At 42.8% G+C, this 21,999-nt stretch overlaps 1 protein-coding gene across 1 annotated transcript in view; it reads right to left on the bottom strand.

Annotated features, from left to right (window-relative positions):
* The window catches only part of gbe1b (glucan (1,4-alpha-), branching enzyme 1b), a 227,469-nt gene that overhangs the window by 166,398 nt on the left and 39,072 nt on the right, over positions 1-21,999 (bottom strand). The window contains exons 2-3 of the mRNA XM_057838476.1: positions 19,899-20,068; positions 7,408-7,523 (exon numbers count right to left, since the gene is read on the bottom strand). Of these exons, the coding sequence (XP_057694459.1) occupies positions 7,408-7,523; positions 19,899-20,068 (286 nt within the window). The remainder of the gene's footprint in view (positions 1-7,407; positions 7,524-19,898; positions 20,069-21,999) is intronic.

Here is a 21,999-nt window from a genome sequence, read left to right as displayed (position 1 = left end):
GAAACACTTCCTGTTGCTTTTGGGTCACTGCCTGTTCATTTTGGGGCATTCAGAAATCATTTTATTCTCATTGGTCACTTCCCATTAATTTTGGCCGTCTTTTTGTTGGGTTTGGATCACTTCCTGTTGATTTTGGGGCAATCTGGGATCATTTTCTATTCATTGTTGATTTCATGCTGATTTCGGGGCATTTCCACTCTATTGCCTTTGATTTTGGGGCACTTACTGGTCACTTCCTGTTCATTCTGGGTCACTTCCTGTTGATTTGGTTTCTTTTAAATGGGTCTTTTGAATAAATAATATTCGTGTACTTATGAAACACTTGTTGATTTTGGGTCACTACTAGAGATGTCACAATCGATCGGGATGGATCGGGTCCCATCTCGTCATTTTCAAAGAATCGGAATCGGCGAAAAAATATCGGAAATGCCTTTTTTTAATTTTTTTTTTTTTTTTTTATTAAATCGTTTTCTAATTGTATTTAACGTTACAGACATAATATGTTACACTCATCCAGAGTCTTTAGTTTAGGCTTAAGGTAGGGTTATCAAATTTATCCCGTTAATTTTTTTAAAAATTTATCACGTTAAAATATTTAACGCAATTAACGCATGCACAGCACCATCCACTCACGCATTGTCACGTTGAAGCTGTAATGGCGCCGTTTTACTTATATATAGAGCTAAATGGCAGCGTAAAATGAGTAGAGTGAATTTTGGCAGCCTTTGGAGCCTTTTTTTTTAATTGGCTAAAGCCTTACAATCCCCCTCCCTACGATTAGAAATATTGTGGGAAGCAATGTGGGGAAACAAGGTAGCAAATGTTCTTTTTCTTAAGACCTTATGTTACTTCCCAACACAGAGAAGATATATCAATTGGTACCACTACGCACAGTCATGGTTGCACTTCCCATCATGCATTTGGGAAGAAGTTAAATGGCTACAGTATAATTTACTGAAAGCTCAACAAATACACTAAATGGCAATATTTAGTCACAATATACAAAGTCACATTTATCCTTTAAGAATTACAAGTCTTTCTATCCGTGGATCCCTCTCACAGAAAGAATGTTAATAATGTAAATGCCATCTTGAGGATTTATAGTCATAATAAACAAATACAGTACTTATGTACTGTATGTTGAATGTATATATTCGTCCGAGTTTTATTCATTTTTTTTCTTAATGCATTGCCAAAATGTATATGATCGGGAAAAATGATCGGGAATGATTGGAATTGAATCGGGCGCAAAAAAAAAAGCAATCAGATCGGGAAATATCGGGATCGGCAGATACTCAAACTAAAACGATCGGGATCGGATCGGTAGCAAAAAAACATGATCGGAACAACCCTAGTCACTACCTGTAAATTTTGGGGCATTCAGAAATTATTTTATTGTCATTGGTCACTTCCCATTGATTTTGGGTCACTTCATGTCAGTTATGGGATGCTTGCTGGTCACTTCCTGCTGATTTTGGGGCATTTCGGGTCACTTCCTATTGAATTTGGGTCACTTTCTGTTGGTTTTGAGACCGTTATTGACCGCTTTGTGTTGATTTTGGATCACTTCCTATACATTTTGGGGGCATTTCCTTTTATTTGATCACTCCCTGATGATTTCGTGGCATTTCCAGTCACTTCTTGTTGATTCGAAGCATATTGGTGTTGAAAATTGTCCAGAAATATCTCCTATGTTGTGGTGCTACCTATACCGGGGTGAACTTAAAGGGTATGAAAACGCAAAGGGGGTGTGAGACATCAATAGAACCGTTATGTGCCAAGATAACAAATACTGATAAAGTTAACAAAAAAATCAATCACATTAATGAGCAATTATCGAAAATAGATCGAAAATGACGAACATTTCCGAAAGTGTTCCGGAAACAGCCGAATGGGGCGGAGACGTCATAACAAGGAAACAAAAGGTCGAGGCAGGCGCCATCGCTGTTTATCGACGAGAGAGTTGCGTTCGTGTTTTATCAAAAAATTGCTAAAATGGTTCAAACCAGTCATGCTATGTGGTTTACAAATAGCCATTTGTCGCAATGTAGTACCGATGAGTTCCCGAACGCGAGAAAAAGAGCTGGACTACGCAGACAATGAGTAAAGTTCGTCCATGCTAAGAGGGCTAATTTTGCAGACCCAGCCTCCGTCACGGTTTTGTGTGGTGCGCATTTTACACCTGAAAGCTATACGAACTATGGGCAAATGAAATCAGGTTTTGCTAAAAAATTGCTGCTAAAAGCAGATGATAGAGGTGAAAGAGGACGATGACTGGCTCTGATGAGACCACCTCACCATCCCAGGCAAAGCAAAGGAGGGAAATGGCCAGAGTGAGTACTCTTTTATAATAAAAAAACATATCACGCATTGGATATAGGACTGTATAAATTACCTCTTGTAAAATATATAGAACAAATCCTCTAATCCCATTCATATTTGTGTCGGTTGGCAGAGCGAAATCGATGACAGCATATTAAATGATAATTATTCTATACATTACTTTATTTTGCGGTCACGGTGTATCACCTTCACAAAAAGAAATGCAAAACAAATTATTCGGTGTTTCCCACACGATGTTGCCGGTGTTTCATCAGTGTGATTGCTCCTCTCAATGATCCTTTCATTAGGCTGCATTGGCTTTCGTTTGGGCTCAAATTGATAACCCAAAACACCAAAGAAAGGTTCATAACTCTCCTCGTCACCATTACAAGAATGTTCGTTACGTCGGATTCGTCGCTGCAAATAGAATCCAAATTGTCCGCCATCATCGCCGCCATTCAGTACTAAGCACTGAGCCGGTTGTTTCCCTATAGTGACGTCACGCACATAATATGCTAGATTTCCGGCATCTCGTGGGCGGGTCCTTTTAGCTTGACAATCGACCTAATTTCTATCATTTTCTTGGTGTTGCGATGTGTGTAATTACACGAAGTGGCATGATATGAATTCAAAAGGCATGCGTTGATGGATAAATGATGGAATATTAGCATTTCCTCAGGTGTTGTCATACCCTTTAAAACACCTACTTTTTTTTAAACCGCAAACTAGGGACGCAACCTACCTGCCAGAGCGACCTATACGGTATTTGTGGTCAGCAGCTAATCTTGTCGAAAACTGCCTCAACTCAACCACAATCCCCGAATGAGACGCTAACGACGCAAGCGTCCTTGACTTTAGCGCCCCCCATTGTCATCTGAGGTCAGTCTCCCTACGATAAAAAACAGATGGAAGCTCTGGCACGCGGCACCTCGCGAACCCCCCGCCGTCCGTCAACATCGCCAGTTTCGGTTTGGAATTCATTCCGCCGCGCTCCCCGGCGCCAAACCCTCTCATGTAGAGCCCTCCCTCCGTCCCCTTTGTTCCGGGGTCCAATTTGTCTCCACAAACAAGCCACGCGGGCACAGCGTCTGCTCTTGATGGGGCCCAGCAGGGAAGTTTTCATTTGAAGCCATCATACACTTTGCACTTTACACGTCGCACAGCCGGCACTTGATTTTTGAAATATTTTTTAACGCGCTTGATACCGGCCAATTTGCGGGAAGGGCCACCTTGACGGATTTATTTAGTTTTCCTACTCCTGTGAGTCAGAAGTGTCAAACTGGCGGCCCGTGGGCCAGATCTGGCACGGCGCATCATTTTAAGTGGCCCGTGAAAGTAGATCACATGTATCCTAAGCAGTGTTGTTAATAACGGCGTTACAATATAACGGCGTTACTAACGGCGTTATTTTTTTCAGTAGTGGGTAATCTAATTAATTACTTTTCTCATCTTGGCAACGCCGTTACCGTTACTGAGGATGGAAAGGCATGCGTTACTATGCGTTACTATATTGGTCGAAAAGTCTGAGGGAGACGGACTCACCGAGACGACAGAGCAGAGCAGGAGTGGGGAAGAGGCTAGAAAGTTGTGACGCCGAGCAAACGCGATGCTAGGTAGCTCCAATAATACATGTTGTAGCCGATAGCCTACAAACTACGCCCGCATGTTATGGTAGATATGGTAGACATGGTAGATATCATATGTACTGTATATAGATATAACTAGATGCAAAATGACAGACATAGCACTAAATGCGTTAGTAGACAGCGCCATCTTAAAGCAGTACTTTTTAGGACGGCTCTGTTGAAGAGAACCTTCCCAGCGAACCCAAGTAACATTTTATCTAAAATACTTCTAAATCGGCAAAATCTTGACTTGAATCTATCTTTAAATGATGAAACAGTTTTAAAACTTTCATATGTCGAAAGTAGAGAGAAGGGAACTAATCCAATAATGGGAGCAATTTTAACAACTTTTAACAGTTGATTCAGGGTAAAGGGTAAATTAGGGTAAAGAATTGGGCTCGGGCCAGTTTTACCAAATACCTTCACAAAAAACTTCACATAATGTGGCCAATGTTTTTTTTTTTTGAGGGAAAAAAAAGAAGTAATTATCACCAATTACTTTGCCAAGTAACTAATTACTCTTACATTCAGGTAATTGAGTTACTAACGCAATTACTTTTTGGGAGAAGTAATTTGTAACTATAATTCATTACTTTTTTTCAGTAAGATTAACAACACTGATCCTAAGTACTGTCGGTATTTTGCTTCGTAAAAACTGATAAACTGCAAAAATTGTCTGCAAAAATTTCGAAAATCTGAGAATAATTACTGTATTTTTAATGATATCTATATCTTAAAAATATGCAAAAACAGGAAAAGAAAAAGTGAATATTTACTGTTTATCCTTTGTCTTGGGGTGTTCCAGAGTCTTCCCCTGTACATTATGCATCATTTTTTTGTTGATTTTTGGGGGCATTTTTGTATCGTTTCCTGATTGTTGGCCACTTCCCATTTATTTTGGGGCATTTTTGGGTCATGTCTGTTGATTTGGGGCCTTCCCAGGTCACTTCATGTACATTTTGGGTAGCTTCCTAACAATTTTAGGACATTTTTCCATCATTTCCTGCTTATAGGTCGTTTCCCGTTTATTTTGGGGCATTTCTCGGTCACTTCCTTTAGATTTTGGGTCACTTGCGTTAATTTTAGGGCATTTTTGCATCATTTCCTCCTTGTTTGTCAGTTCCCACTTATTTTGGGGCATTTCTGGGTCCGTTCCTGTTGATTTTGGGTCACTTTCTGGTGATTTTGGGGCATTCCGAGGTCATTTCAGATCATTTTCTGTTGATTTTTGGGCATTTTTGCATCACTTTCTGCTCGTTCTTGTTTATTTTGGGCCATTTCCTGGTCACTTCCTGTTGATTTTGGATCACTTTCTGATGATTTTAGGGTATTCCGAGGTCATTTCAGATCATTTTCTGTTGATTTATAGGCATTTTTGCATCACTTTCTGCTTGTTCCTGTTTATTTTGGGCCATTTCCGGGTCACTTCCTGTTGATTTTGGATCATTTTCTGATGATTTTGGGGCGTTCCCAGGTGACTTCATGGACATTTTGGATCATTTCCTGTTGATTTTTCGGCATTTTTGCATCATTTCCTGATTGTTGGCCACTTCCCATTTATTTTGGGGCATTTCTGGGTCATGCCTGTTGATTTGGGGCCTTCCCAGGTCACTTCATGTACATTTTGGGTAGCTTCCTGCTCATTTTAGGGCATTTTTGAATAATTTTCTGCTTGTTGGTCGTTTCCCGTTTATTTTGGGGCATTTCTAGGTGACTTCCTGTTGATTTTGGGTCACTGCTTGTTGATTTTGCGTGACTTTCTGATGATTTTGGGGCGTTCCCAGGTGACTTCATGGACATTTTGGATCATTTCCTGTTGATTTTTCAGCATTTTTGCATCATTTCCTGATTGTTGGCAACTTCCCATTTAGTTTGGGGCATTTCTGGGTCATGTCTGTTGATTTGGGGCCTTCCCAGGTCACTTCATGTACATTTTGGGTAGCTTCCTGCTCATTTTAGGGCATTTTTGCATCATTTCCTGCTTGTTGGTCGTTTTCCATTTGTTTTGGGGCATTTCTAAGTCACTTCCTGTTGATTTTAGGGCATTTTTGTAACATTTCCTGTTTGTTGTTCATGACCCATTTATTTTGGGAAATGTTTGGATCACTTCCTGTTAGTTTTTGGTACTTCTAGGTCACTCACTGTTGATTTTTATCAATTTCTGATGATTTGGAGGCATTCAAGGTCAGTTCCTGGACATTTTGGATCATTTTGTGATGATCTTGGGGCCTTTTTGCATCATTTCCTGATTGTTGGTCACTTCCCATTTATATTTAGGCATTTCTGGGTCACTTCCTGGTTTTGGCCACATAGAGGTCAATTTCTGTTGTTTTGGGGCATTACCGGGTCACTTCGTTTACATTTTGTTAAGCTTTCTGCTAATTTTGGGGCATTCCAAGGTCAGTTCCTGGACATTTCGGATCTTTTTCCTGTTGATTTTTGGGACTTTATGCATAATTTCCTGATTGTTGGTCACTGTTGATTGTGTTGAGTTTGTAGATTTTTGTATCACTTCCTATTAGTTGGTCGTTTCCAATTTATGTGGGGCATTTTCAGGTCAGTTTGTGCTGGTTTTTGTAACTTCTAGGTCACGTCATGTTGATTTTGGATCACTTTCTGATGATTTTGGGACATTCCCAGGTCACTTCCTAGACATTTTTTATCATTTTCTGTTGATTTTTGGGCATTTTTGCATCATATCCTGATTGTTGGTCACTTCCTGTTTATTTTGGGGTGTTTCTGGGTCAATTCCTGTTGATTCTGGATCACTTTCTGATGATTTTGGGATGTTCCCATGTCACTTCTTTGACATTTTTGGATCATTTTCAGTTGATTTTGGGGCATTTTTGCATCATTTGCCGATTGTCGGTCACTTCCAGTATATTTAGGGGCAATTCTGGGTCACTTTCCGGTTGATTTTGGGTCACTTTCTGGTTATTTTGGGGCATTCCCGGGTCACTTCCTGTACATTTTGGGTTGTTTCCTGTTAATTTTAGGGCATGTTTTTACCATTTCCTGTTTGTTGGTCACTTCCCGTCAATTTTGGGTCATTCCTGGGTCACTTTCTTTTGGTTTTGACTTGAGCAATTATATGTCACTTTCTGATGATTTTCTAAGTTGATTTTTAAGGCAGTTTTCGCGACCCGCGTCACCCATCGTCCAATGCATCCGGTCTGAACACAGCTATAGTTGTTTTTTTACCGTTAATTTGGGAGACAATGCAAAAGGAAAGATGTGTTTTACATTTAACCTTGTTGAATTTTTCACAAGAGCTAAAAAACAATCATCTGCAGCCACAGTGGGACAAACAAAAAGACTTCCCACGGGAGTGAGCGTGAATAAAAAGGCACCGGTGCCGCGCGGCGTAATCCGCCGGTGGCACCGTGCCAACTCCGGGCGTCGACACGCCGCCCTCCCGCCGAGGACGCTAAAGTCAGCGTGAAGACGCGCCGTGGCCTACCTTGAGCTTGCTGTTGTGATCCACAGCAGGAGAGCCGTCATGCTTGGGCGGGAGAATCAGCTCCCATTTGCCGTAATCTCTCTTGCTGTATGGGTGGGAGAATTTGTCCCAGCCGTCTAGGAGCAAACACACAAACGGGAACGATAAAGAGCTTGCGGCGACATGGAAAACACAAGCAAATGACTAGAGTTGCACCGATAACGACACGGCATTAAAATGACGTGATCGGTGTCGGGAAGAACGGAGCACTAACGCACCAATACCAATATTAGCATCGGTATATGATATCCATGCTACATATCCAGTCCCTGACAAAAGTCTTGTCCCATTTTGTAGAAAAAATTGCTAATAACCTGACTTTTAATTATTCAATTGCTTTCAGAAAGGGCTCATATGAAAGCTAAGACCCTCCCAAATGATGTTGAATGTACAAAAATATATTTGTTTCACTGAAAAAGGACTGATCATTTAATGAAGACATAAAGGTCAAATTTTGGCAGGACAAAAATTTTGTTGCCTCCAGAAAGTAGTGTGAAAATTAAAAAAAAAAAAAAAGTGTACTTCAAATACAAAAATATGTTACATGACATAAGTGAATTAAGTAGTGGTGCCGTGAGATCCAAATTTAACATTTTCAATTACTTCCATGCGGTTCGGCAAGGATTCATACAAGTCATCAGGAACATCAAAGAAAGCAGTCTTGCATGCCTCCCAGAGCTGATCAACATTCTTGGGTTTCGTCTTCCATGCTTCCTCTTTCATCCTGTTCATGTCTGGTGACTGGGCTGGCCAGTCCTGGAGGATCTTGATTTTCTTTGCCTTAAGAACTTTGAGGTAGAGATTGAAGTATGCGATGGAGCACCATACTGCTGCAGAATCTGTTCTTTTTTATGGTTAGGAATGTAAGAGGCAGCTTTGTTGGAAGATTTGTTGCTATTTCAGACCATTTATGTTGCCTATCACCCTGCAGATCTCTTGCACACCCCCATACTGGATGTAACCCCAGATCATGATTTTGCCACCAACAAACTTGACTGCATGCAGATCTCCTCGGCTACGTTCGTACTACAGGTCTTAATGCACGAATCCAATTTTTTCGTGTTTTTCCGACACGAGTGAGGCATTAACTTGACAGTCTGAACGTGACAAGTCGCATAAAACTGGACCATTTCAAATCCGATCTGGGTCACTTTCGTATGTGGTTCAAATCCGATCTGGGCCACATTTTTCCAGACTGTCGCGGCGGTCTGTACTGTCCAGTCTCTCAAATCGGAATTCATGCAGCAATTACGTCATCAAAAAGCAAGAGAGACGCCACGGAGGGGTGCAGCTGTGTGTTATTAGCGCCTAGCTTGCCTTGAACACGGATTTTTAGGAAGGGTCGGACTTGACAACAGTCATGAAAAAAATAAAAATGGGTTCAGGATAAGCCTGAGAATGATCGGTTTTCTGTCTGCTCCATATAAGCAATATTTCAACATTGCTTACACGGTCGAGAGTCGGGGCAAACTATCGATCCATATACTTTGAATATAAGCCTAAACTGGGATTATTTATGTCTGTTATTTGTGTCCTCTTTTTAAAAAGCAAAATATGATATCCCTGGAATGACAGCGTGTGTGGTCATTTGTTTTGATGCTTCTGCGCATGCGGGTCGTCTTGCTCAGCGCGTGTCGGACTGCAAATTAGTGCGCATGCGTAATACATGAATGGTCTCAATGGACAAAGGCAGTCTGAACGGGCACGCCCAAAAAACATATGACAAAAAAATCAGATTCGTGCATTAAGACCTGTAGTATGAAAGTAGCCCTCTAGTGCAGTGATGTTTTGGGGCTGTCGTTGGGCAGCACGGACTTTCAACTCCCTCCTCATCCCGTGGCGTCAAAATGATAACAAGAATGGGGAGCAAAAATCCCAGAACCACACCGGGGGACCTAGTGAATGACCTACAGAAAGCTGGGACCACAGTAACAAAGGCTACTATCAGTAACACAATACGCCGCCAGGGACTCAAGTCCTGCACTGCTAGACGTGTCCCCCTGCTGAAGCCAGTACACGTCCAGGCCCGTCTGCGGTTCGCTAGACAGCATTTGGATGATCCAGAAGAGGACTGCGAGAATGTGTTATGGTCAAATGAAACCAAAATAGAATTTTTGGGTAGAAACACAGGTTCTCGTGTTTGGAGGAAAAACAATACTGATTTGATTCCGAAGAACACCATACCCACTGTAAAGGATGGGGGTTGAAATATCATGCTTTGGGGCTGTTTTTCTGCAAAGGGACCAGGACGACTGATCTGTGTAAAGGAAAGAATGAACGGGGCCATGTATTGAGAGATTTTGAGTGAAAATCTCCTTCCATCAGCAAGGGCATTGAAGATGAGACATGGCTGGGTCTTTCAGCATGACAACGATCCCAATTACACAGCCAGGGCAACAAAGGAGTGGCTTCGTTAGAAGCATTTCAAGGTCCTGGAGTGGCCTAGCCAGTCTCCAGGTCTCAACCCCATAGAGAATCTGCGGAGGGAGTTGAAAGTCCGCGTTGCCCAACGACAGCCCCAAAACATCACTGCTCTAGAGGAGATCTGCAAGGAGGAATGGGCCAAAATACCAGCAACAGTGTGTGAAAAGCTTGTGAAGAGCTACAGAAAATGTTTGGCCTCTGTTATTGCCAACAAAGGGTATATAACAAAGTACTGAGATGAACTTTTGGTATTGACCAGATACTTATTTTCCACCATGATTTGCAAATAAATTCTTTAAAAATCAAACAATGTGATTTTCTGTTTTTTCTTTCCACATGCTGTCTCTCATGGTTGAGGTTTACCCATGTTGATAATTACAGGCCTCGCTAATAGTTTCAAGTGGAAGAACTTGCACAATTAGTTGTTGACTAAACACTTATATGCCCCACTGTGCAAGTATCGGCATAAGATTAATAATAAGTATCATGAAAAGAAGTTGGTAAAGTACTCAAAAGTGTGAAACCTGTTGACTTTTTTCTCCAAATCCTCATCTATAAAAGGTAGCCACAGGAAATTTCATTATTTTTGATTGCTAATCAAATCATGAATAGTCATTATGGAACTGCTCCCTGCTGACCCGGCCGTTGTATTTCACCCGCCTCTCTCTCCTCGCCGATGAAATGCCCACTTGGCCACTCAGTGAATCAAAGAACCTGCTGAGAGCACTTTACCGGCAGCTGAAAAGAACATTTCCCAGCGTGGCCCATTCATTACGTCGGCCGTGTCTAAAATCCGTACTTGCTCGCGCTTGATGAATGGAATACAATGGCGGGATGGAGAGCCAAAGGCAGAAGTGACGACCGACTCCCCCATTTCGAATGGATTGGACGTCTATGGCCATCAATGGCAGTCGATGAGTTCATTTTGGGTTTATTCAATTCCCTTCCTCCTTGATTCTCGGCTCACTCCCGCGTCACTTCTTGATTCTCGGCTGACTTTCGCGTCACTTCTTGATTCTCAGCTGACTTTGGAGTCACTTCTAGATTCTCGGCAGACTTTCGCGTCACTTCTTGATTTTTGGCTCACTTTGACGTCACTTCCTCCTCGATTCTCGGCTCACTTTGACGTCACTTCCTCCTCGATTCTCGTCTGACTTTCGCGTCACTTCTCGATTCTCGTCTGACTTTCGCGTCACTTCTCGATTCTCGTCTGACTTTCGCGTCACTTCTCGATTCTCGTCTGACTTTGGCGTCACTTCTCGATTCTCGGCTTACTTTCGAGTCACTTCCTTCTCGATTCTCAGCCCACTTTGGCGTCACTTCTCGATTCTCGGCCCGCTTTGGCGTCACTTCTCGATTCTCGGCCCGCTTTGGCGTCACTTCTCGATTCTCGGCCCACTTTGGCGTCACTTCTCGATTCTCGGCCCACTTTGGCGTCACTTCTCGATTCCCGGCCCACTTCCGCGTCACTTCCTCCTCGATTCCCGGCTCACTTCCGCGTCACTTCTCGATTCTCGGCCCACTTCCGCGTCACTTCTCGATTTTCGGCCCACTTTGGCGTCACTTCCTTCTCGATTCTCGTCTGACTTTGGCGTCACTTCCTGATTCTCGTCTGACTTTGGCGTCACTTCCTGATTCTCGTCTGACTTTGGCGTCACTTCCTGATTCCCGTCTGACTTTCGTGTCACTTCTTGATTCTCGTCTGACTTTCGTGTCACTTCTCGATTCTCGGCCCACTTTGGCGTCACTTCTCGATTCTTGGCCCACTTTGGCGTCACTCCTCGATTCTCGGCTCACTTTGGCGTTGTTATGATACAATATGGATCCAAACACAGACTTTGAAATTAGAAGTATTTATTACAAAAACGAGAACAAAGGGAGCACGCCAAAACATGCGAGAGAAAAATGCAACGCAAAAAGGGCACGGACCTAGTCGGCGAGAGAACTAAGAGGAAGGCAACAATGGCCAGAAAAAGCTGATTCAAATAACAGCAAAGTCCAACGAAAAATACTAACAGCAATGTGATAACAAAAAGATACAACCGTAACAGGCAAGAGATCTCCAGAAGACGCACACAGCGGTAAGCAAGCAAGTAGAATGTAATAGTCCGACACTCGTACACTGTGACAGCTGTCTCTAAATAATGAGTGCTCCAAATGTGCCACAGGTGTGTAGCACCGCCCCGCCCATCCAGCTGCATACTGTGCTGGAAAGGAAAGAAAAGAACTGAGAAGGCACATAAACATGACAGGCGTCACTTCCTCCTCGATTCTCGTCTGACTTTGGCGTCACTTCCTCCTCGATTGTCGTCTGACTTTCGCGTCAATTCTCGATTCTCGTCTGACTTTGGCGTCACTTCCTCCTCGATCCTCGTCTGACTTTGGCGTCACTTCCGCCTCGATCCTTGTCTGACTTTGGCGTCACTTCCGCCTCGATCCTCGTCTGACTTTGGCGTCACTTCCGCCTCGATCCTCGTCTGACTTTGGCGTCACTTCCGCCTCGATTCTCAGCTTACTTTCGAGTCACTTCCGCCTCGATTCTCGGCTTACTTTCGAGTCACTTCCTTCTCGATTCTCGGCCCACTTCGGCGTCACTTCTCGATTCCAGGCTCACTAAGGCGTCACTTCCTCCTCGATTCTCGGCCCACTTCCGCGTCACTTCTCGATTCTCGGCCCACTTCCGCGTCACTTCTCGATTCTCGGCCCACTTCCGCGTCACTTCTCGATTCTCGGCCCACTTCCGCGTCACTTCTCGATTCTCGGCCCACTTCCGCGTCACTTCGCGATTCTCGGCCCACTTCCGCGTCACTTCGCGATTCTCGGCCCACTTCCGCGTCACTTCGCGATTCTCGGCCCACTTCCGCGTCACTTCGCGATTCTCGGCCCACTTCCGCGTCACTTCGCGATTCTCGGCCCACTTCCGCGTCACTTCGCGATTCTCGGCCCACTTCCGCGTCACTTCGCGATTCTCGGCCCACTTTCGCGTCACTTCGCAATTCTTGTCTGACCTTTGCGTCACCTCCTTCTTGATTCTTTGCTCACTTTCACTTCACTTCCTTCTTGATTCTTGGCTAACTTACATGTCAGTTCCTGTTGATATTGGGTTACTGAACAGGAAGTGACTCGGGAAGTTCCCAAAATTAAAAAGCAAGTGCATCAAAAACAACAGGATGTGACCTGTAAATGCCCTAAAATGAACAAGGAGTGACCTGTAATATCACCATTGTGATATATTGTCATATCCCTATCCAACACGCAAGCGATTTAGAGCGCCGGTGCTTCTCCCGCGCATGAAATGACAAAGCCGCGTCACAAAGTCATCGCTCTTACACGAGTACATCACGCAACGGTGCTTCTGTACATTTTCCACCGATGAAAAATGAGAATTAAATGTGGAAAATGTGCAAGGAACATCAAACGAGAAGGAAACCGTGTATGCGTGGATGCTTCTCATTTTGAATGATGACACCAGCGAGGAGTGCGGAGTACATACACGGCTGTCCAAAAGTATTGGCACCCCAGCAATTCTGTCAGATAATGCTCAATTTCTCCCAGAAAATGCTTGCAATTACAAATGCTTTGGTAGTAATATCTTCATTTATGTTGCTTGCAATGAAAAAACACAAAAGAGAATGGAAAAAAAAAAAAAAATTAAATCATTATCATTTTACACAAAACTCCAAAAATGGCCCGGACAAAAGTATTGGCACCCTCACCCTAATACTTGGTAGCACAACCTTTAGACAAAATAACTGCGAAAAACTGCTTCCAGTATTCATTAGTGAGTTTCTTACAATGCTCTGCTGGAATTTTAGACCATTCTTCTTTGGGCAACTGCTCCAAGGTCTCTAAGATTTGAAGGGTGCCTTCTCCGAACTGCCATTTTCAGATCTCTTCACACATGTTCTATGGGATTCAGGTCTGGACTCATTGCTGGCCACTTTAGAGTGCTTTCTCTCAAACCATTTTCCAGTACTTTTTGAAGTGTGTTTTGACTCATTGTCCTGCTGGAAGACCCATGACCTCTGAGGGAGCCCCAGCTTTTCTCACACTGGGCCCTACATTATGCTGCAAAATTTGTAGGTAGTCTGCAGACTTCATAATGCCATGCACACGGTCAAGCAGTTCAGTACCTGAGGCAGCAAAGCAACCCCAAAACATCTGGGAAACCTCCGCCGTGTTGGACTGTAGGGACCATGTTCTTTTCTTTGAAGGCTTTGTTTTTTTTCCTGTAAACTCTACTTTGATGCCTTTTCCCCCCAAAAAACTCTACTTTTGTCTCATCTGACCAGAGAACATTCTTCCAAAACGTTTTTTGGCTTTCTCAGGTAGGTTTTGGCAAACTCCAGCCTGGCTTTTGTATGTCTCTGGGTCAGAAGTTTGGTCTTCCTGAGTATAGAGTCCCTTTTCATTCAGACGCCGATGGAAAGTACGGGTTGATACTGTTGTACCCTCGGACTGCGGGACGGCTTCTACTTGTTTGGATGTTAGTCGAGGTTCTTTATCCACCATCCGCACAATCTTTTGTTGAAATCTCTCGTCAATTTTTTTTTTACGTCCACATCTAGAAGGGTTAGCCACAGTGTCGTGGGCTTTACACTTGTTGATGACACTGCACATGGTAGAAACATTAAGGTCTTTGGAGATTGACTTGCAGCCTTGAGACTGCCCATGCTTCCTCACAATTTTGCTTCTCAAGTCCTCAGACAGTTCTTTGGTCTTGCTTTCTTTCATGCTCAATGTGGTACACGCAAGAACACAGGACAGAGGTTGAGTCAACTTTAATCCATTTTAACAGGCTGCAAGTGTGATTTAGTGATTGCCACCACCTGTTATGTGCCACAGGTAAATAACAGGTGCTGTTAATTCCACAAATTAGAGAAGAATCACATCATTTTTCAAAGGGTGCCAATACTTTTGTCCAGCCCATTTTTGGAATTTTTGTGTAAAACGATCATGAGTTGTTGTTTTTTTCCCCATTCCCTTTTGTGTTTTTTCAGTGCAAGCAAAATAAATGAAGATATTACTACTGAAGCCTTTGTAATTGCAAACATTTTCTGGGAGAAATTGAGGATTATCTGAAAGAATCTTTGGAATTAAGATTTTCGGGGTTTGGATCTCAGCTGTGACTGGGTCACACGTAGCTACTTTTTTTTTTAAAGTGTTGGGAATCGAAAACAACAAAAACTAACTGACCGAAATATTTATTGGTGGTCATTTCTTTTGTTTAAAAAGGAAAAAAAAACTTTCTTCAAATTGAAGAAAAATAAAGCGGAAGTGACCCAAAATGTGCAGGAAGTGACCTGGCAATGCTCTAAAATGAACTGAAAACATTAGACGTCCAATTGATTTTGATTGGCAGGAATGGTTGTGAATGTTCATCTTTCAGTGCCATTGGCAGTGCTAGACATCCTATCCATTTGGACTTCATTCGCCCCTCCCAGTCCAAATGGACCGGACGTCTACCGCCGTCAACACATAGGAAGCCGAAGAGCAGCTTTCGGCGGAAGGACGTTACCCCGCCTTTCAAAGGCAGTCGGAAATACGGAAAATATCGATCCGGCGAGACCATCCAGAATACCAGAGCCTGTCTTCTTTTAGATGTGGGAGTGCGCTTTTAATATTTTACAAGCAGCTTACTTATTTCATCACGGCCAGCATAGTTGATGAGCGAGTGCAAAAGATGCCTTTGCCTCCTTTTCACGTGCCAACTTTTGAAAGTCAGTTCAAGTTAATGGTCTCCGAGTCACTCCAGATCATTTATTTTCATCATCATTATCTACATTACGGCAGAGGGCCTCTCGTCAGTCGACTCTGTAAACAAGGCTGCTTCGGGTTTGATGAAGCTTTCCTGGAATCCAACTTATTTCCAGCGTGACTCTCGTTCGACACGTCGTTGAGGGAGGGGGGGGGAGGAAAAATATCACGGCCAAAGAAAGAATGAGCGCAGCTGCTTCCTGCATTTTTTTGAACGGTGACCGATGTCTAAGCCACTTTGACTGGGAGGGATGGCAGTGTGTTGGTGCTTTATATGAATAAGCATTGGGGTAGGGCGTGAAAATAATTATATATGGCGGAAAACACAGACAAGACTGAAAAAGCACTTTCTGCTCTTGCACCCTTCTTTAAAATAACTGCTCTATTTTAAGCCACAACAACTGTTGTTTTTTACCGGTAATAGAACATTATGTCTATATGCTGCCATAGCAGATTCATGGAGTATGAAGCCCCCGAACTATTTTTAATTTGTCCGTTTTACCCTGGTAACCCCCGTTTACAGACGTCGGGCAACCGCTTTTGTTTCAACCCAGGCATAAAAAGTAGTAAGATTTTTTCCAATTCATTTTCAATGACAAAAAACACAATGTCCCCAAATCAACAGGAAATGACCAGATATCAATAAGACCCCCCCCCCCCGCCCCCGAAATGTTCCCAAATGACTTGATGTGACCAGGCCACGCCCACAAAATGTTCCCAAATGACCGTTTATTTACTAGGCCACGCCCCCAAACGTTCCCAAACGACCTGATATGACTAGGCCACGCCCACCAAACGTTCCCAAACGACCTGATATGACTAGGCCACGCCCCAAACGTCCTGATATGACTACCCCACGCCTCCCAAATGGCCCGATATGACTAGGCCACACCTCCTAATGTTCCCGAATGACCCGATATGACTAGGCCACGCCCCCAAGCGTCCCCAAATGACCCAATATGACTAGGCCACGCCCCCAGGCATCCCCAAATGACCTGATATGACTAGGCCACGCCCCCAAATGTTCCCAAATGACTTGATATGACTAGGCCACACCACCAAACAACCTGATGACTAGGCCACGCCCACCAAATGACCTGATATGACTAGGCGACGCCACCCAAACGTTCTCAAATGACCTGATATGACTAGGCCACGCCCCTAAACGTTCCCAAATGACCGTATGACTAGGCCACGCCTCCTAATGTTCCCGAATGACCCGATTTGACTAGACCACGCCCCAAACGACCTGATATGACTAGGCCACGCCCCAAACGACCTGATATGACTACCCCAGGCCTCCCAAATGACCCGATATGACCAGGCCACGCCCCCCAAATGTTCCCAAATGACTTGATATGACTAGGCCACGCCACCAAACAACCTGATGACTAGGCCACGCCCACCAAATGTTCCCAAATGACCTGATATGACTAGGCCACGCCACCCAAACGTTCCCAAATGACCTGATATGACTAGGCCACGCCCCCAAACGTTCCCAAATGACCTGTCATGGCTAGGCCACGCCCCCAAACGTTCCCAAATGACCTGATATGACTAGGCCGCGCCCCCCAAGCGTCCCCAAATGACCTTATATGACCAGGCCACGCCTCCCAGATGTCCCCAAATCAGCAGGAAGTGACCTGATAAGGATATCCAAAATGTCAGCAAACCAACCTGGACGGAGCTAAGATCTGTAAAGCCACACAGGAAAGACCCAGAGTAATTTCTCCAGAAATTGCAGTTTCTAGTTCTTATTCAAAATGTCTGTCATTTTTAGCTTAGAATCATTAATTGATGTCTGATATTTAGTTAAGAAAAAAAAAGACTGAAAAATTATTCACCTGCATATTTTAAACAAATTACGTCACAATGAAAAAATACTTATATGCTACCTGTTGATTTAGACATATTTCCTTGTTATTCAGGGTACTTACAGGTCACTTTGTGTTGATTTTGGGTCACCTCCTTGTTTTTTAGGGTACATACATGCCACTTCAAAGTTGATTTTGAGTCACTTCCATGTTTTTCATTGCATGTACATGTCACTTCCGATTGATTGGGTCACTTTTTTTTTTTTTTTGGGTACTAACAGGTCACTTTCTTTCGATCTTAGGTCACGTCTGTGTATTTTAGAATACTGACAGGTCACTTCCTGTTGAGTCTTTTGGGTGACTTATTTGACATTTTGGGTCACTCCGTTGTTTTTTAGGGTATGTACAGGTCACTTCCCGATTGATTTGGGTCACTTCTTTGTTTTTCAGGGTATGTACAGATCACTTCCTGTGGTTTTTAGGGTACTTACAGATTACTTCCTGTTGATTTTGGGTCACTTTCTTGTTCTTAGGGCACTCACAGGTCACTTGTTTATTTTGGGTCATTTCTTATTTTTTAGGGTACCTACTTGTAACTTGTTGATTTTAGGTCACTTCCTTGTTTTTAGGGTACTTACAGATCACTTCCTGTTGATTTGGGTCACTTCCTTGGTTTTAGGGTAGTAACAGGTCAATTCCCGTTGATTTTGGGTAACTTTGGCTAGGTTCATACTGCAGGTCTTAATGCACGAATCCGATTTTTTCGTGTTTTTCCGACTCGCATAGCAGTAGACCATTTCAAATCCGATCTGGGTCACTTTCGTATGTGGTTTAAATCCGATCTGGGCCACATTTTTCCAGCGGTCTAAACTGTCAAGTCTCCCAAATTGGAATTCATTCAGCAATTACGTCAGTCAAGAGCGAGCGCAGCAGGCAGGAAGGCAGCAATAGCTGTGCACTTACGGTAGCACCATAGCACAAAATGTCATGTGACTCGTTACAGGAGTGCTGTCAGCATTGCTGCAGAGATTGAAGAGGTGGGGGGTCAGCCTGTTAGTGCTCAGACCATACGCCGCACTCTACATCAAATTGGTGTGCAAGGCTGTCACCCCACGTGGAAGCCTCTTCTGAAGACGGTGACATTTTGGAGAGAAAATGACAAGCAGTACTCAGTTTGGACATTTAGGGATGTACGTAGTTTCCAAGCGGTGTACTCACTTTTGTTGCCAGGGGTTTAGATATTAATGGCTATATTTTGAGTTATTTTGAGGGGGAAATAAATTGACTATTATATGAACTGCACAGACTACTTTTCATTGTGTCAAAGTGTCATTTTATCAGTGTTGTCCCATGAAAAGATATACTTAAATATCTGCAGAAATGCGAGGGCTGTACACACTTTTGTGATACTCTGTACAGTATGATTTTTTTTTTTTTTTTTAATAGAGAAAAACATGAAAAGTAAAACCAGTTACTTTGCCAAGTAACTAATTACAATTAAATTCAGGTAACTTACTTATTGGGAGAAGTAATTTGTAACTTAAAACATTTAAAAATAATTTAAACTTTTTAAAAGTAAGATTAACAGCACTACTTATTGCACATTTTGGGACACTTCCATGTTTTTTAGGGTGCATACATGCGACTTCATGTTGATTTTAGGTCATTTTGGGTCACCTATTACACATTTTGGGTCACTTCCTTGTTTTTAGCGTATTTACAGATCACTTCCTGTTGATTTTTGGTAACTTCCTCATTTTTTTAGAGTACCTACTTCTCACTTCTTGTTGATTTTGGACCACGTCTTTGGTGTTTATGATACTTCCAGTCACTTCCTGCACATTCTGGGGTCTCATTCCGCGATCTCTTGTCCAATTTGGATTTCTTTCCTGTTGATTTCAGGGCATTTCTGGGTCATTTCCTGTAGATTTTGGCTCATTTTCTCCACATTTTTGTGCTTTTCAGGGTCACATAGATTATTGCGCATTTCCTGTTTGGATGTATCATTTGGTATTTAACTAGAAACAGCAATTTCAAGGGTAGTCCTTGTAGATTTGTAGCCCCTTCCTAGTAATTTTGGGGCAAGATCAGTTCACTTCTTTGTGAACTCATTTGCCAATATTGAGCCACTGAATTCAATTAAGGTTAAAAAAAAAATCTAATAATCTAATAATCTGTGCACGAAATGGTTTAAAAAAATATAAGCAAAAATGAATGATGCATCTGAAATTACATGAGTGGTCATGGAACGACTTCAACTCATCAGTCAAGGCATTGCCGTGCTTTAGGCGGATGACGTTATTCTCCCCTAGGTCATCTGCTAAAATCCCATCATCTGCGAGCAGGTGTACTGTCTGGCGGCGACGCGGAAATTGGCAGAACATTAGGAGGGAATTCCTGTCGACGCGGTGATTGAAGAGGGGCTCCTTCCCAAAGCAGGGACGAGAGTTCACTTACTGAAATCCCCGGTGAGGAACAGAGCCTCCGCTGCCGGAGCCCACTCCTTGAAGAAGAGGCTGTTGTTGGGCTGCCGCTGCACGCCGAAGGCCCAGTAGCTGCGCGTGAATTGGTCGAAACCGCCCTCCGCCTCTTCAAGCTGGAAAAGTTGTTTTTGGAACAACTCATACCTGCAAAAAAACATATTTCAATTTTCCATCAGTCCGATGCCGCCCAACTGCCCGACTGAAAATGGATGTTGCGCCGATACCGTTATTCGGCTCCCGACCAATACTGTACCGGTATAATAATTTATCGTCTTCAATACTAACTATTGGACACTCACTTGAATGTAAAATAATTGCTAACAAAGCGTGACTAAGTGCTACATGAATCAACAGGAAGTGAACCATAAATGTCCCAAAATCAACAGGAAGGGACCCAGAATTGCTAAAAAAAATAATTAGGAAGTGACAGAAAATCACACCAAATGAAGGGGTGAACAAACCTGTTCATTTTGGAGGAATTCACAGGTCACTTCCTGTTGTTTTTTAAGTCACTTCCTAATTTTTGTTTGACCTTCCCAGGTCACTTCCTGTTCAGTAACCCAATAACAACAGAAAGTGCCCCGTAAACCTCCCAAAATTAACAAGACGTAACCCATAAAATGCTCAAAATAATCAGGAGGTGGTTGAAAATCAATAGCAAGTGACCGTGAATGTCCCAAAATAACAGGGAGTGTCCCAGAAATACTCAAAATCATCAGGAAGTGACCGAAAATCAACAGCAAATGAATGGGGTGAATGTCCATGGGTCACCAACTGTTTATTTTGGAGGAATTTACAGGTCACTTCGTATTCATTTTGAGACCTTCCCGGGTCACTTCCTGTTCAGTAACCCAATATCAGCAGAAAGAGACCTGTAAAGCTCCCAAAATCAATAAGAAGTAACCCAGAAAAGTCTCAAAATAATCAGGAAGTGACCTAGAAATGCTCAGAATCATCAGGAAATGACCAAAAAGTCACTAAAGCTCCCAAAATCAACAGGAGGTGACCCAGCAAATGCTCAAAGTAATCATGAAGTTACTGAAAATCAACAGGAAATGACCCATAAATGTACGGTATTCAACAGGAAGTGACCCAGAAATGCTCAAAATCATCAGGAAGTGACTGAAAATCAACAGCAAATGAAGGGCTGAATGAACATTGGTCGCTAACTGTTTATTTTGGAGGTATTTACAAGTCACTTCCTATTCATTTTGGGACCTTCCCGAGTCATTTCCTGTTCAGTAACCCAATATCAACAGGAAGAAAACTGTAAAGCTGCCAAAGTCAATAAGAAGTAACCCAGAAAATGCTCAAAATAATCAGGAAGTGACTAAAAATCAACAGGAAGTGACCCCTATATGTCCCAAAATCAACAGGAAGTGACCCAGAAATGCTCAGGATCATCCGGAAGTGACCAAAAAGTCACTACCTCTTTATTTGGAGGAATTTCCAGGTGACTTCCTGTTGTTTTAGAGTCAATTCCTAGTCATTTTGAGACCTTCCTTGGTCACTTCCTGTTCAGTAACCCAATATTAACAAAATGTGACCTGCAAATCTCCCAAAAACAACAAGAAGTAACCCAGACAAAGCTCAAATCAAATCAAAAGTAAGTGACGTGTAAATCTCCCAAAATAAACAAGAAGTGACCCAAAAATGCTAAAAATCTTCAGGAAGTGACCGAAAATCAACAGCAAATGAAGAGGTGAACAAACATGGGTCACTACCTGCTCATTTTGTAAGAAATTTACAGGTCACTTCCTATTCATTTTAGGACCTTCCCGGTCACTTCCTGTTCAGCAACCCAATATCAACAGAAAGTGACCTGTAAACCTCCCAAAATCAACAAGATGTGACCCAGAAAATGTTACAAAAATAATCAGGAAGTGACTAAAAAGCAACAGGAAGTGACCTGTAAATGCCCCAAAATCAACAGGGAGTGACCCAAAAATGCTCAAAATCATCAGGAAGTTAACGAAAATCAACAGCAAATGAAAAAGTGAACAAACATGGGTCACTACCTGTTCATTTTGTTAGGAATTTACAGGTCACTTCCTGCTGAATTTGAGTCACTTTCT

Source organism: Corythoichthys intestinalis, chromosome 6 (assembly GCF_030265065.1).
Source record: "Corythoichthys intestinalis isolate RoL2023-P3 chromosome 6, ASM3026506v1, whole genome shotgun sequence".
NCBI classification, from domain to species: Eukaryota; Metazoa; Chordata; class Actinopteri; order Syngnathiformes; family Syngnathidae; genus Corythoichthys; species Corythoichthys intestinalis.
The sequence above is the reverse complement of the archived record's forward strand: the minus strand, read 5'-3'. Positions and strand labels throughout refer to the sequence as shown.